The sequence below is a fragment of the Esox lucius genome, chromosome 2, assembly GCF_011004845.1.
Source record: "Esox lucius isolate fEsoLuc1 chromosome 2, fEsoLuc1.pri, whole genome shotgun sequence".
Lineage (NCBI taxonomy): Eukaryota > Metazoa > Chordata > Actinopteri > Esociformes > Esocidae > Esox > Esox lucius.
In genome coordinates this window covers 14,114,954-14,132,677 of record NC_047570.1, presented here as the reverse complement: position 1 = coordinate 14,132,677, position 17,724 = coordinate 14,114,954, and the positions used below count along the sequence as shown (strand labels likewise).

The following is a 17,724-nucleotide window of genomic DNA, read 5'->3' as shown; positions in this document are numbered from 1 at the left end:
CAGCCGCCAGCTCCTCCCGCTGCCCAGTGGCCTCAGCCGCCAGCTCCTCCCGCTGCCCAGTGGCCTCAGCCGCCAGCTCCACCCGCTGCCCAGTGGCCTCAGCCGCCAGCTCCACCCGCTGCCCAGTGGCCTCAGCCGCCAGCTCCTCCCGCTGCCCTGTTTTCGCCGCCGCCAGGACCCGCCGTGGACTGGCCGCCGCCCGGGCCCGCGGATGACTGGCCGCCGCCGCCTGGGCCCGCGGATGACTGGCCGCCGCCGCCCGGGCCCGCGGATGACTGGCCGCCGCCGCCCGGGTCCGCGGATGACTGGCCGCCGCCGCCCGGGCCCGCGGATGACTGGCCGCCGCCGCCCGAGCCAGCGGATGACTGGTCGCCGCCGCCCGGGGCCGTGGATGACTGGCCGCCGCCGCCCGAGCCAGCGGTTGACTGGCCGCCCGAGGCCACGGATGACTGGCCGCCGCCGCACGAGGCCGCGGATGACTGGCCGCCGCCCGAGCCCGCGGTGGACTGGCCGCCTTGTCCCGCAGCGCCTTCACCTGCCCAGGAGCCCCCGCATCGTCCTACGGCGCCCTCGCCTGTCCCGGCCTCAGCGGCGCCCTCGCCTGTCCCGGCCTCAGCGGCGCCCTCGCCTGTCCCGGCCTCAGCGGCGCCCTCGCCTGTCCCGGCTCTCCCTGAACCTCCGCCGGCTCTCCCTGACCCTCCGCCGGCTTCCCTGTCTCCGGCTCCTTCGCCGGCTCTCCCACAGGGTTCTGACCCTCCGCCGGCTCCCCCGGCTCCTGCTCCTCCACCGGCTCCTATTCCCCCGCCGGCTCCCCCGTCTCCTGCTCCCCCGTCTCCTATTCCTCGGCCGGCTCCTATTCCTCCGCCGGCTCCCCCGGCTCCTACTCCTCCGCCAGCTCTCCCGCCGGCTCCGGACCCTCCGCCGGCTCCCCCGGCTCCTGCTCCTCCACCGGCTCCTATTCCCCCGCCGGCTCCCCCGTCTCCTACTCCTCCGCCGGCTCTCCCACCGGCTCCGGACCCTCCGCCGGCTCCCCCGGCTCCTGCTCCTCCACCGGCTCCTATTCCCCCGCCGGCTCCCCCGTCTCCTGCTCCTCCGCCGGCTCCTGACCCTCCGCCGGCTCCCCCGTCTCCTATTCCTCCGCCGGCTCCCCCGGCTCCTACTCCTCCGCCGGCTCCCCCGGCTCCTGCTCCTCCACCGGCTCCTATTCCCCCGCCGGCTCCCCCGTCTCCTGCTCCTCCGCCGGCTCCTACTCCTCCGCCGGCTCTTCCGCCGGCTACTGACCCTCCGCCGGTTTCCCCATCTCCTGCTCCTCCGCCGGCTCTTCCGCCGGCTCCGGACCCTCCGCCGGCTCCCCCGGCTCCTGCTCCTCCACCGGCTCCTATTCCCCCGCCGGCTCCCCCGTCTCCTGCTCCTCCGCCGGCTCCTGACCCTCCGCCGGCTCCCCCGTCTCCTATTCCTCCGCCGGCTCCCCCGGCTCCTACTCCTCCGCCGGCTCCGGACCCTCCGCCGCCTCCCCCGGCTCCTGCTCCTCCGCCGGCTCCTATTCCCCCGCCGGCTCCCCCGTCTCCTGCTCCTCCGCCGGCTCTTCCGCCGGCTCCTGACCCTCCGCCGGTTTCCCCGTCTCCTATTCCTCCACCGGCTCCCCCGGCTCCTGCTCCTCCGCCGGCTGTCGACCCTCCGCCGGTTCCCCCGGCTCCTGCTCCTCCTGACGACCCGCCGCCGGCTCTCCTGCCGGTTCCTGTCCCTCCACCGGCTCTCCCGTCTCCTGACCCTCTGCCTCCCTGGCCTGTCCCTGCGGCTCCGCCTCCCCGGCCTGTGCCGGCGGCTCCGGGCGCTGAGCCTCCGCCGGTCCGGGTGTGGTCGTCCCGGTCTTGCGGTCGGGAGCCCGCGCCTTTGGGGGGGGGTACTGTCACGTCCTGGCTGTGCCCCTAGCCATCTCTGCGCTGGGCTCGGGGCATAGCCAGGACAGGACAGGAGGTGGCCTTTAGCCACCTCTACTCCTTTTTTTGGTTTCCCCAATTGGAGGCAGGTGTTAGTCATTGCCTCCAATTGGGGACCCTATTTAAGTGTAGTTTGTAGGCCCCAAGGCGTGGTTCATTTTGGTTTTGTTTATCCTGTGTAAGGAATACCCACGTCACTGGTTGCTGCTTTTTTGTTTTGTTGGAGTCCTGCATTCTTTATTTTGTATTAAATGGATTACCTTACCTACCTCTACTCTGCGCCTGTGTCCTCTTCATCCCACAACCGTGACAATCAGAGTTTCACTACATGATTATCGTGGCCAAAATAATTAACGGTAAAGATATTATCGCGGAATCTGTAGAAAATATGAAGAAAGAAAAATGATATCAGTCAAATTAATCTTCTACGTTGTTTAATGTGTTTTTTTTTTTTTTTTTTGGAATGAATTACACTCAAAATACAAGTGTATGGAGGTGGAGAGTCTGTAACTGTACAAATAAAAAAATAAAAGCCTACAAAAAGAACAATGACACTTAATGGATAGTGAAAAGGCAACCAGATGAACTGATAAACAAAAGATCCTAACACGGAGAGGAGTTTTAGGAAAAATACAAAACATTTTCACCTAGCGAATAAGCTACAAAAAGGCTTTCATTCAAACACTAGTGTATAGTTCCAGACTCGTAGTTTAAGCACATGCATCATTTGTCCATGAATAAGCTATGAATACGTTTTGGAAAAATACAACGTCTTTTTTTCCATGTGAATAGGCTACAAAAGCAGCACATCTTTGCAGATCTCTCCCGGGGGTTCTAGTGGGGCTAATGAGTGGATTTCAACGCATGCATCGTTTGTCTATGGGTGACATGAATAAGGTATAAAAACCGTTGTATTTTTTTGGGGAAAAATACAACTTCAGTTTCGCCTAGTGAATACGATATTATCATATGTGTATTAATAACATGATATCAATATAAAAAATTTTAAATATCATGGTTATCGTCAATACCAGTATATCCCGACACCCCTAACTGAGGTACTTAGATTTTTGCACGATTTCCAACCACTTGTATGTGGTTGTATTTTGATGATAATCCCATGCATGTAAAAATTAAAAACCACGATAGAAATTTCGACTCAAAACCAATATTTTGTGTTTACAACACATTATTCTGCTGAAAGAGGCCAATGCCATCAGGGAATACTGTTGCCATGAAAGGGTGCACATGGTCTGCATGTGTCAAAGTAACATCCACATGAATGGCAGGACACAAGGTTTCCCAGCAGAACATTGCCCAAAGCATCACACTGCCTCCATCGGCTTGCCTCCTTCTCATAGTGCATACGTGTTCTCCAGGGAAGCAACGCACATGCACCCGGCCATCCACATGATGTAAAAGAAAACATGACCAGGCCTCCATCTTCCATTGTCCAGTTCAGATGCTCATGTGTCCATTGTAGGCGCTTTCGGCAGTGGTCAGGGGCACCCTGATTGGTCTGTGGCTACAGAGCCCTATACGCAACAAACTGTGATCCACTGTGTGTTCTGACATCAGTACCAGCATTAACCTTTTCAGCAGTTTGAGCTACAGTAGCTCGTCTGTTGGATCAGACCTCACGGGCCAGCCTTCGCTGTCCACGTATATCAATGAGCCTTGGCCGCCCATGACCCTATCGCCGGTTCACCGCTTTTCCTTCCTTGGACCACTTTTGATAGGCACTGACCACTTCAGACCCGGAACACCCCACAAGGGCTGCATATTTGGAGATGCTCTGACCCAGTCATCTAGCCATCACAATTTGGCCCTTGTCAAAGTCACTCAGATCCTTATGCTAGCCCATTGTTCCTGCTTCTAACACATCATCTTTGAGGACAGAATGTTCACTTGCTGCCTAATATATCCCACCCACTGACAGATGCCATGATAACAAGATAAACAGTGTTATTCACTTCACCTGTCAGTGGTCATAATGTTATGGCTGATCCATGTGTTATGCCATGCGTCCCAATGGGTTTCTTGTTAGTGTAACATGTGAAATTGTATTTACATATTATGTACATGTAATTTAAATTAAACTGTTTTCACAACAATTGTTTTAGTCTAAATAGGCTCTCAATCTGGAATTACATTATATTATATTAAATGCAATAAAGCTGAAACATCTGCTTTCAACTCAGCCCCTGATGAATAGTTCTGTAGAGACTTACTATTCTACAGAAAGACATACATTCATCTAATTGTATGTTTATGCTCTGGTTGGCAACCTCAGAAAATTGTTCATTGCTCTGATTCAGAATCTGCTGATATAAAGGTCACAGAATTATTCTGGGTGTGTGCATTTGTTTCCTGATAATTTCAGAACCAAACTTCACCAAAATAGATTTTAGCATACAAGTTAGGATATTCAGGTTAGGGTTATTGAGGTCTGGCCGAGTGGACTGACATTTATTTCGTCTTAATATTTTTGTTGCGATGGACACCTCACTGAAAACACAACAAATGTAAGACATTAGAAAAGTCAATCTCTGCCTCTTTCTGAATTTCAAAACTGAAAACAGGTGTGTCTTTGGTAGTTCTTCAGTTACAATCAATAATGCTCCCCCCCAACCAACAGATACTGTTATAGTATCCATAGTAGTGGTACAATCATTCCACTCTTTTCTTCAGTATTTCCATATGTTTTTTTCACAGGATTCCATTTTGGACAAACTGTAGAGCGTCAAAGAAACACCACTTCTGCAGCAATCTTACTGATCCACTTACTTTTTTGTTTTTAATCATTAAAAGACATGGTATGATGGTACGTTGATCTGTTATACGGTTTAAAGCTGTAGAGCCACATCAGAATGCCTGCATATAAATCTCTGTAAAAATACAAATCTGCAGCCCTAATTTAACAGCAAATGACTGTATGCAAACAATAACCTAATTGTCAACTGGAGATCTCACTGAACAATTCAAATCTCATTTGTCAGATCGTATTTTACATCAGGAAGTCAAATGTCATCAACAAAGCACATTTTCACTCAACCAGTGGAGGACACTAATTTATTAAACACAATTCTATACTATTATACGATACAATTTTATCACTTACACCTAAAGTATAGTAAATTAATGTATAATTACTTGTTTTGTTGGTGCTATCAACTCATGCCCTGAATCATACAACTGCTACACATTGGTGTACAGATTTTAATAATTTATCTAATTCCATTACCTGCCTGTTCAAGACCAAATGACCTTGGATGAATAACAGAATAGGCTGTCCGGAACTCAGCCCTGCCTATGCCCAAGGCAACAGAGACCAGATGAGAGTAGACATGGTGCTTAAGTCAAGAGTGTCTAACTACAACATATTACAGACCCTCCCAGGTCTGACGAATCTGCCCAACAGTAATGAATAAATTGCACATGAGTAGATAAGCTGCCTGGTGGGGGGTTGGATTTGGCAGGCGCCAATGAGAGCTGGCAATTCTCTGTTCAAATGAGATGCTATGCAATATAATGTAAAATAATGTACATTTTATTATCGCAATATAACCTAGCTTTGTACTTAATATTTAGGTTAGGCAAATCATGTGTTGATCTCTATCTGTTCAACTCCAGTCATGGAAGACCGAAACGTTTGGTATCGCAGTTAGAAATCAGTCCTTGATAAGGCGAAGACAGCAAACCTTCCAGGGTTTGAGTTGAATTGCCATTGTGTATGCTATCAATGTTCAATCAAATAAGTTAAGCCACTCAGCCACACCCATCATTTCCCCGGCAAAAAACAGGTCAAAAAACTAGCGGCAGCTGTAAATAAACTGACAATGGGACCATGATATGAGAACAGGACCCGGCCTAGCCAGCACAGATCAGATCAGAGTTTACACATTCCACACACAGTTGGGTCTGACTTTGGCCCGAGAATACATGGGCGGCTGGAGCCTTAATAATAGCGATGTATTCCCTCTAAGCCGTGTGTGCTCGAGGCCAACTATTCCCGGGAATGTTGCGCTGATGATTTAGCTCCACAGAAAGCCCTATTATGTTGTGCTATATAATAGATCACAGTTTTCAGTATGATTGAATCAAAGTAATGCCCATACTCCGTTCATAGGAAAATACAGCTAACCCTTCATCTGGAATCCCACAGTGTTCTCTCTATGATGTCAGGTTTTGGAGCTGGCCATGGGTCTCATCACAGCATCTCTAAAGGTTATAAAGGACAGCTATTGCTCCAACAGTACCGTGCTGCTGCCTTTCTTGATTCGGCTAAAGCCTTTGACTCAACCATCACATCCTTATTAATAGACTACATAACCTAGGGTTCTGAGAGGACTGTCCAGCCTGGTTTTAAAATAATATGTCTCTGAGCACGTACAATGTGTCAAACGAGGGCCTGCTGACCACTCCCCCGACATCTACTCTATAATACTTTTTAATCTAAACTTTCCGCAAACTGCTTGCCCCCCAAAAACACCCTTGCCCTGGATGGGACTAAGTTGGAGTATGTCAACACCTTGAAATATCTTGTTATTTGGCTCAACTTCTCACTGCTCACATTCTGTACCCTCATTGCCCACCTACAATCTAAAGTTAAATCCACAATGGATTTTTCACATTAAGTCATCGTTCACACATGTTGCTAAGTATATACTTGTTAAAATGACCATCCTGCCAGTCCTCGACTACAGCATTTTTAGGTTTGCTGCAAAAATGCTCCTCCATAAGTTAGATGTGATTTACCACTCTATCATCTGCCTTGTAATCTCTTGCTCATTCAACATTCATTACTTTGACCTTAACACACTAGTTAACTGGCCCTCCCTTCACACACAATGCCACACAAAGTCACTTTAGGAGAATGTTCTCTCTACCCTATCTCACTACTTAACATCTGCTACTCTAACAGTAACATGCGCTCATTTAGATATATCACTCTGGTTACTCCTTAAGCGTATTCTTCCTTTGGTTGATACTAATTTCAGTTTGCTGCTGCCAAAGACTGGAATTAGTTGTAAAAGATCTGTTTCTCTCATGCTCATCTTAGTTTACAACATCAAAAATAAAATAACTATCTGTTGATTTGATTTCCTTCAACATTCAAATGCAATGTTGACAATACTCTCCCGATGACCTTCAACTTAAGAGTTAATTAATTAACAGTCCAATGCACAACTGATTGCATATACAGTGGGGAGAACAAGTATCATAGGTACACTTCAACTGTGAGAGTTGGAATCTAAACAAAAATCCAGAAAATCACATTGTATGATTTTAAAATAATTAATTTGCTCTCGTTACCTGTATAAAAGACACCTGTCCATACACTCAATCAAACAGACTCCAACCTCTCCACAATGGCCAAGACCAGAGAGCTGTGTAAGGACATCAGGGATAAAATTGTAGACCTGCACAACGCTGGGATGGGCTACAGGATAATAGGCAAGCAGCTTGGTGAGAAGGCAACAACTGTTGGCGCAATTATTAGAAAATGGAAGAAGTTCAAGATGACGGTCAATCTCCGTCGGTATGGGGCTCCATGCAAGATCTCAACTCGTGGGGCATCAATGATCATGAGGAAGGTGAGGTATCAGCCCAGAACTACACGGCAGGAACTGGTCAATGACCTGAAGAGAGCTGGGACCACAGTCTCAAAGAAAACCATTAGTAACATACTACGCCGTCATGGATTAAAATCCTGCAGCGCATGCAATGTCCCCCTGCTCAAGCCAGTGCATGTCCAGGCCCGTCTGAAGCATCTTAAGGTCCTGGAGTGGCCTAGCCAGTCTCCAGACCTGAACCCAATAGAAAATCTTTGGAGGGAGCTGAAAGTCCATATTGCCCAGCCACAGCACCAAAACCTGAAGGATCTGGAGAAGGTCTGTATGTAGGAGTGGGCCAAAATCCCTGCTGAAGTGTGTGCAAACCTGGTCAAGAACTACAGGAAACGTATGATCTCTGTAATTGCAAACAAAGGGGTCTGTACCAAATATTAAGTTCTGCTTTTCTGATGTATCAAATAATGATGTCATGCAATAAAATGAAAATTAATTACTTAAAAATCATACAATGTGATTTTCTGGATTTTTGTTTTAGATTCCGTCTCTCACAGTTGAACAGTACCTATGATAAAAATTGCAGACTTCTACATGCTTTGTGGGAAAACCTGCAAAATCGGCAGTGTATCAAATACTTGTTCTCCCCACTGTAAGGCATGAACTAACAACAGCTAACAGTACCCTACAGTACTACATTTTTTTTTATGTAATTATAAAAAGCTACATTATTGCTGACAGAGTATAGTCTACAATACATTATCTAAATGTGAAATATATAAAAAAAAGTCAGTACACACTATACTGTATAGTTCCTCCAACAGAGCAATTTATTTTTAGCTGTTGTTATTAAACACATGCAAATGTAAATGCCAGTATATGCAAACAGCAAACAAAAGAATGCATCAATGAGGTATGTGGTCCATGGTGCAAACTGAAATTGTAAATGTGGCGCCACAGTGAGAATGACTGCCCACCCCGGGTGTCGACCGACCCAGCGCGTCAGAGTGGAATTCCCTGTCAGTATAGCAGTAACAAGCCTACCACCAAGTGAATGCTCTGGTCACAGCACAACCACACGTGCCACACATGGGTTGATATTTACAGAAATATCTAAGCCATTATTACATATATAGTCAATATACCACGTCTAATTGCCATATATCACATCCCTCATGTAGAGCATCCCTGTGTTGGGGATTTTCGTGATTTGCTCAGTTATTCGAGATTTGCTCCATTGGTTTAGTTGATAAGGCACTCTGAAAGGCCGATTACGCTCAAATAGCCATGACAGCCTAGGTTCATCTCTCTAGCATGTACAATGGGAATAGCAGAAACAATACATTTTCTACTTACAACTCTAGATAGCCTCAGCAGCAGACTATATAACAACTATCGAGCTAGACTGTTGTCCTTCTGGCAAGTTATTTCTACAGAGAAACTCTTAAACTCTGTTACAGTGGAAATTGGGTTCTTGGTCACCTCCCTGACCAAGGCCATTCTTGTTTATTTACTTTGTTTGGCTGGTAGGCCAGCTCTAGGAAGTCTTGGTGGTTCCAAACTTCTTCCATTTAAAAATGATGGAGCTCAGTGTGCACCTGTGAACTTTCAATGCTTTAGTATTTTTTTTTATAACCTTCCTCTGGTCTGTGACTTTTCACAGTTCTGTCTTGACGGTCAAGGGATGGTATACATTTCTAAAAATGTGATTTTATTGTTTCATTATGGGGAATTGTGTATAGAGTGTGTGTAGACAAAAAACTATTATATATCACATTTTGAACACTACCAAATATGTAAAAAGTGAAGGGGTCTGAGTACTTTTCTAAAAGCACTGTAAATAAAGTAAGAAAATACACATAAGGGAATAAACACTGAATAAAGCAGGACACTAAATCTCGACTAATTAAATTCTTGACAAATTCAGTGTGTGCATTGATCAGATAGCAGCATGTTCAGTTGTTTTTGAAAGAGTATGGTGTGACGGTATCAAGCCAAACGGTCTTCACAATTTGTTCCAGTCATAAGCAGTGTTTATTTGAAATGAATGACAGTCAAAGGAAGTGGAGGCTTTGGTGTGTTTGATTATCACCATTTTTGTTTGTCTCCTTACATCACCTGAAATTTGCACAGTGGCCAAAAACATTTGAGAGCACATTGCTTACATTCCGGCCTTATCATCTTGCCTGAAGGCCCCGGAGATGTTCAAAGTAATTAGTGTTCATGTCTTTCTCTGGAAACATCTGGGCACATCAAGCTTCAGCCTTCTCCCCCGTTATCATCCCCCATCATCCCAGAGGGTAAAGCATAGCCCGGCCGCCCACTCTGACTGCTCCGGCCGCCTCCTCACTAAACCATCCACTCAGGTCACAACAGTAGCATCGTCAAATCCACCAGAAAGTGATGTCCACCAGACGGCCTACATAGATGAGATTAGCCTGTAAGGTGGATGAAGCGATACCAACGCAGTTGTATAGGTAATGCAGAGGAAACGATAAGCTACAGGAAGGGATTCATACAAGACACCGACTGGATCCAAGGCATCCATTATGCTAATGTCATTCTGCAAGAGGCACGTCACGGTAAAAATCCTATGGAGTTTGCTGTGGTGAACAGATCCTATCTGATGCTGTGTGGCCGTCCCGTCGCGCCTGTCTGTTCCAGAGTGTGTTGAGAGCAGTCTCCCCAGAGGACTGGGAGCTGAGTACACACATCACCAGGCAGGTATGCTCTGGCTGCAAGTCCACCGCCTGTAACCTGCCTCGCCGTCCTACAACACAGACTGAGAGCAGAACCCCCATGGCGCCTCCACTGGTTACATACGGGGCATTCATCTACGAGCAGGCGGAGAGATGTCAAATCACCTGCGCGTACCAGTGAGTGAGGTGACTATGGTTGGATTAAATGCGAACAAACTCAAAATGGGCTTTACAGGAATGTTGGATTTTCGGTTAAAATCACTAGCATTATTAAAAACACTGAGCTTTAGTGTCAGTGTGTTTCCTAAGCCAGTGTAGCTGACTGTTGTAGGAAAGCACATTTCTTAGCTGGCTTGCAGCATCTGCGTAAGAGGTGTTACACTTGGCCGATAGCCAGAGGTTTCACAAAGCCTTCTGCTCTGACAGTTGTAAATGAGTCACTGCTGTGGGTTGAAGGATGATGTACTTGCTTCTGAGCTGCTCTAAACACATTGATGAGTGGGCTGGGATAGGTTTCTTCATTCATTTGACAAATCAGGAATAATCCCTCATTCCTTCATGCATTAGCGTGATGGCAGTTAGCAGCAGCTGATGCTGAAATGAGTGGGATAAGGTGAGCCCTGTCAGTTTACTGGAAGAGGGACAGGGGGGGGAGAGTCAGGGTTCAGCCCCAAAATTTGACAGTCATGGCAAGGAAAAGGCACAATGCTCGCTATTAGGAATGTGTTGTTTTACACCATTGTAGGCCGGAACCCTACATTTTAACATTGGTATAATAAAATATTGACATTTTTGATGGCAAGCAAGTGTTTTGCGCCTTTTCCTTGCCCTGACTGTAACAGGGACAGCCATTCAGGTCACTGAGGGGAGCCACAGCTGTTTAATGAGATTTAAATCCCAATACCCCCCCCCCCCCCCCCCAACCATCCCTGGCAGAAATGTGCTAATCCCCCTCAACCAGCAAACACTGCTCCCTGATTAACCCTTTCAGAGGTCAAGATGACAGAAAAGCCCGGCCCTCTGTCACTGTGCAATGCTAGCAGGGTTAAGAAGATACAACACGTCACAGGATTGGCTGAAACTCATCCACGTCACCATGACAACAACTGTCAAATGAGGGGGGCTTCCTCACTATACGCACAGTTACAACACATCTTGTAACCACAAAAACAAATCTCCCAGAAGTCGTATTTCACACATCCGCATGTCAACATTAAGCCTAGTGTCGCCATTATCTTCAAAATATCATCCACATCGTCCAAATATCATCCGCCGCTACGGTGTGCCCACTCTGTGCTGTGTTGAAGGCTGTGGGATGCTGTCGCCATCGGTGCAGTATGTATCATGTTTCACAGTGGGCTAGCGTGACTCAGTAGAAGAGCTGGCACACGTCCTACAGCTAATTTTCCACTCTCACAGATGTATCCTTTACCATCCAGAACATGGGCAGTGATTTACATGGCTATACTATATCTCGCAGGTACACTGATTGAGTCCCTTATTTACTGTAAGAGATACGCCATTTTAGTTTGTGTTTCTATGTTGCCTGCGTGCTCCTGGTTCGGGTGAATTGCTCAGGAAATGTAGATTCAGTGTGGCCTTGAGACGCACAACCTAATTAACTCTTCTAACCACTATATTACTAACTTTTGAACATATGAGGAAGTAATGTGAGCTGGAAGCTCTCTATCCTACAGTAAAATTAAAGATTTAGCTTGTTTTTACTGCAGCATTTTGGGTCTGATTTGGTTTATGAATTTATTGGTAAATCAAATGTGTGGTCTGTATTCTATGTCAACTCAAGAAGAGGATATTAAACACAAACCTTTCCTGAACAAGAATATGGCTGCTGTAGCAGTTGAATGCTTTCGATAAAGATTATGCATGGTGCATTGCCATAAACAGCATCTTTAGGTCAGACAGGAGAGAACCACCTTTCACATTCCTTCATATGCATGGAGGACACAGCCCTTTAAAAAGCTTAAATAGTTCACATGAATCTAGCGAGTCTTCAGAGAGCCAAGCAGTTGTTCACAGTGATGCTGCTGTCCATTACGAGTTAATGGATTCACTTTCACAAAAGGACGCTAAAGCCACAGTTCTCTGTGCTCAGGGTGCTGTGTCTCTGCTCTATAAATAGCGACTGGCAGCAGAATGGACCAATGCTATTTACAGTTCTCCAGATATCTATTGCTGAATCTCAGCCATCTACGGTCTGTTGCCCTCATGAAGCTTCCACTCATCTCCATCCACTTCTTTAAACACACCGTGCTGTGATGCAGTCTTATGCTTTTATAACGCCACCCATTTACTTGTCATTGACCCAAATATGAAACAGTGAACCCTGTCTTGTAACTTTAAATCCAGCCTGAAATGAATTAATCTGTTTCATATGTCCATATCTGTGCCACCAAATTGCATAAGCGTGTCAATCATAGAAAACACGATCAATCCATTTGTGCGATGATCCCAGTGTGTTTTACAGTGCCTGCATACAATGGACAGGTTTCAGAATGGCATCTCAACAGTGCCTGAGACAATCAACGTAATGAACAAATTAACCAACAATGGAGAGCAGTTAGTTATCATTTTTAACCAGCGCCTGCGAGGCTCAGACAAGCTGCAGACACACTGTGACAAGATGGCAGCAATCTGTCTCCCAAGGCCCCTGGAAGTGTCAGCAGAGCTCATAGTGTCGTTACGGACCCAGGGAGTGGGCACACCAGTCAGAGACTGTAGACTACAGCCAGTCTTGGCATGCCTACACTTAGGCTGTACCAAAACAGCAGTGGGCAAGCAAGGGACCTGAAATGAGATTGTTGTTTTAGTTTAATTCTTAAATGTATTGAATATTAAAGAATTAACACCAACACTGGTAGTGATAATAGCATAGCCAATGATGGAATTCTAATCAATAAGCATTGCTGTACAACTACTGTACAGCCTCGTATTTCAATATGTCCTCAGAGCTAAAGGATATAGCAATAACACAGCCCAAAATGTAACAGAAACAATTATCATCTAAAAATATGCAAATAACTGGTAGTAGCTCTTAATAGCTTTTGAACATCCATTAGCCTGTTTTTTGTGTGAATAGGCCACCTCTGATTGGTGTGCCCCCTCTGGGTGACCAAAATGATTCACCGGGATTGGCTGTCTGTTCGGTACATGTCGGGGAAGGCAACCCTGTACAGGCAATGATGAGGAGGCTCAGACATTTTTCATGTTCAGCAAATTGTGTTTTCCCCTCCACCAGACTTACACAGTGGTCATCAAAGACTGAAATAAATACTTTGCTGCTGGACTTGGATGAACCATAGAGGGCCAAATTAAATCAGTGAAAGGTTATCCACCACATTAAGAAAGATGATTTTTAATGTCCCAGCATCTAGGCTACACTGAGATAATAAAAATAAAAATAAACTACTGTGGCCTAATATGTTTTCGGGTTATCAACAGTCCACCGAGCTAACGATGAGACGTATACATTATATAATGCAATTTTAACTACCGTTACAAATGAATGGGCCTTACTACGTCCAGAAAACCAAAGTTTATGTTTGCAATATAATGTAGATTGTATTAGGCAGCAGAAAAGTGTCATGACCTTCTTAAATGTCCACACTAAGAATGATATCAATGGCTGCCTATTAATTCACATGAGATGCCAAGTAAATTTAAGTGCCATGAGCACAGCACACACAAGCACAAACAGTGGAACGTTGACCTTTTTACATATGATAATTAGATAATAGAAGAGATATAGATAATCCAGATCATGTAGCTCTGTTCACAACATGACAAATGCAACCTAAACAATAAATGTTCTACTATAAAAATCCTATCAAGATTATGCATAACCAAACAAATATTCATAAATGAAGACAAATAATAATGAAGTAGATATGTTGAGACAACAATTCCAGTCCAACTATAAAATAGTAGAATACTAACTCATAACATCATAGCATACATACTAACTGACACTACATAATAACCGATAAAGCAGGTGGATTAAATGGACAATCCAAGAAACATGACGATACTTTAGCTTACTGTAGTTTCAATCTTTTTGCCTACACTGTAAATTTGGTCACAAAGAATACGTAAGTAAATGGTCACAAAGAATATGAACACACCAAATACTGAGACCAACAGTTATGTAAGCTGATTTGTACTCAATATGTTAAATACTGAATTTCGTTGCCTAAATGCGACAATGCCCCTCATATTTAACACATCAAATGGCAGAATGCCCTCTTCATCAAATCTTTTTTTTTTTTTTTTTATCTGTTTTCTAGTAACAATAGCTACTTATTGAACAGTTTTCAACACGCTGTGCCTGACTGCGATTGTGTCCCGGGCATGGTCACTTCTTTATTCTTACCGCTCTGAGACGAGACGTAATGCAGCATTAATGTTCCAAAGAGGACCACCACCACCGGCAACACTGCGTTGGGCTGCATTCTTGGGGTTCGATGAGAGGACCAGGCAAGGACTAGGCAGCGAGAATGTGGGAGGAGAGATACTGGTAGCGGATATTGGGGTTCTGGTCTAAAGGTGCATAGCAAAGTACATTACGAGTTATTTGCAATGAAAAACGACGGCTATTTAAAGATAAAGTCCTCAGAAAAAGAATGATAGCAGGTAGCGGAAATTCTCCTGGACAGGCCGGTGGCTCAGTCAGGGATGCCGATGTAGTAGTAGAGCCATATGCCCAACAGCCTCCTTCATCGGATTGCGGAGAAGAGGTATTTCGGTGTCAGTAAGAGCGTCCACAGTTGTAGTTCTGAAGGATCAGAGATGCGCAGACCGATGCGCATCGGCGTTCATAACAAGGCCCTTAGTGTGGTGTAATAAGTCCGACCATGCACAATTTATAAACTACGTCACGTTAATTTCCCTTGCAAGCTTTGACTTTCTATTTTTTATTAACAGTCCATTTACATATGGGGTTTTACGCATCACAATCTTGAGCACGAGTGATCTCTTGCACTGCACCCGACAACGTGCACTGGCACAGGGACATTTTAACTTCAAGGATGTATATCGCTGAAATGTCAAGGAAATATTTCGATTTTGGATGGTTTTCGTTGACAATGTGTAATAAAATTGAACTTTCATCACGAAGGAATAGATTTGTTGCTAGTATGTAAACCGTGCAAACAGTGTCAGTAGCATATCTTAAATAATGTCAACTCCCCTGACACAAATATTCTGTTTACAATAAAATAATAATACGACTGTATTTTGGCAACAGAAAGGTGTGATGACCTTCCTAAATGTACTCACTGATATAAATGACAGTGGCTGGGTCCAGGACAGAATTGTAGTGGTGCAGATTATTGGGGCCATTCACTGAGGATTGACAATTCAATTGTGGAGCTCTTTTGGTATCACTGGGGGCCGTCCACATTTGGAGTTCCGAAGGATCAGAGATGCACAGTCACTCACACACACACGCACTCTCTCTCACACACATACACACAGACACACACAGATTGAGAGAGACATGGTCATCTCCGATGGCTTGTCGCTACTGTATTTAGACCACTTGACAAATGTAGAGGCACTGCTCATTTTAAGAAATGCCAGTACTTAGTCAATGCTTCACCTGCCTGGGAAAGTCATTATTTTGTTTAATATTCCAGTGGCCCTACCTTAGCACTGTAAATCGGTAGGAATGTTTTCTGCTCGAGGGCGACTTAACTAGGTTCTAACATCTCGGCCGCAAACCACAGCAGCTAATTTAAGCATAAGACACACAAAACTCAACATGAATCCAGGCTGCTGTACTGATTGTCCATCAGAGACAGACCCTAACATGGCCTCCTTGTAATCCCTGTATTCTGGAGCTGTGCTGTGGTGTTACATTGGTGCCATCTGCTGGCTATAGGAGCAGCCAGCTTTCAACTGAGTCATACAGGGAATATTGTATTGTGTGGGTGTGGATATTAGTACTTGGAGAATCTATGTACTTAGTGCGTAAATATTAATGCTGTTTGGAAACTGGTCGTGGAAAACCAATAAGAAGATATAGGCCACACAATGGCAATCCATTCAGTCATTGTGTTTACAGTACATATGAACTGTCAGTCTGAGGGATGCCATAGTACTGACCATATTCAGTTTCTTGTTTTTCAGAGTTCATCTGAGAAGTAGATTCCATAACTTTTCCTGACCGCTGCTGCACTACAATATCCACCGACCATTGCACTTTAAATATGTTGTGCTAGAGGATGTATTGTAAATGGCTGGTCTTCTCACCCAATAGCAGAACAAACTGGACTTCCCTCCACTTTATTCTCCTCCCTCTAGTTTGTCAGTGGAAGAGTATGTTTAAAATGTAACCCCACCTGAAACCCTCCACTAGCCAATCAGCTAGGGAAAGGTCAGAGCTGATGACACACCCTCCTTTGTTCAAAACCAATGAGAGTGGAAGTGTGGCATTTTGCCCAAGGGAAAAACTTACCCCTAGAAGTGTTAATCACGCCTCACTTAACTGTTGCCAATGTGTTCACAACGGTACACACTCTGTTGGGCTTTTTACCTCCACTACTCTCATTTTGTGGTCTATTTAGTATGGAAAGTAGACAACAATGGCTTACCAGACTGAAAAATGAACTTAGCAACAGTCCTCTGGTCTCAAATGTGGCTTTTGGATTCATCCTCATGGGACTAGAGAAGCTGGTGGAGCTAGAGTTTGAGTGTCCTTGCAATCCTAAATGGAACGGAGTGTTTTCATCTGCCTTCTTCATCATTCCTGCTGTCATGGCCTTCACGTTAATGCTGATCATTCAAGGATGTAGATGCGAAACACGGTGCCGGAAGACTGTGTCTCTTTCTAGTTTTGTTCCTGCCATCGTGTGGCTGATCTTGTTGTTCCTCGATGGCCAGTACTATGCCTGTGCAATGACAGACTGGAAGGGCAGATTCGTCATTGTTGATAAAGCAGCACCGCAGAAATGGTGCGAGCCAACTAGTGAGGGAGACGTCACGTCACAGGAACTAATGCTACGTTCCCAACAGCTGTTTGTCTGGTCTCAGGTGAGCATCATTTCATGCGTTTCTCCTGCACGCTAAGATGTTACATACGTGTTTTCCTTCCGTGGGCTAGAACGGGGAGTTCAGGGGCCATATGCATCAAGTTCTCAGCAAAGTAATGCTCATCTAGAATCACGTTCCATGTGTTCTCGTTCAGTACGATTTAAGTGAGCCCTAAAAGATCCACCTTAGTCCGAAATGCTGGATGCATTTGGCTCCTAGCTCCCCGTGAAACTGAACAGCGCTGCTGTGTTTCAAAGGGCTCCACTCGTGTGGCGTAATGTGTCTCATCAATGACAAAGGTGTCTCGCCTGTGCACTGCAGTCACATGTTGGAAAATAATTCACCTTGTCCTCTGTTCATTTCTGCCTCACTGCTGTCTCAGGTTATAGGTATTTTTCTTCTCATATTCATCTGTGGGGGACTCATAGTATATGTGATCAGAGAGAGTTGCAAGCAGGAGTCTGGGAT

The 17,724-nt window shown here is 45.5% G+C and overlaps 1 protein-coding gene across 5 annotated transcripts in view; it reads right to left on the bottom strand.

The window, feature by feature from the left end:
• The window catches only part of nptnb (neuroplastin b), a 43,845-nt gene extending 28,797 nt beyond the window's left edge, over nt 1-15,048 (bottom strand). Inside the window, exon 1 of one of the 5 annotated variants that reach the window (XM_020055942.3) lies at nt 14,597-15,048. In XM_020055942.3, the coding sequence (XP_019911501.1) occupies nt 14,597-14,675 (79 nt within the window). In that variant the 5' untranslated portion in view covers nt 14,676-15,048. The remainder of the gene's footprint in view (nt 1-14,596) is intronic. The other 4 variants (XM_020055934.3, XM_010878944.5, XM_034296861.1 and 1 more) reach the window with 4 other exon arrangements.
• Between the last annotated feature and the right edge of the window lie 2,676 nt (nt 15,049-17,724).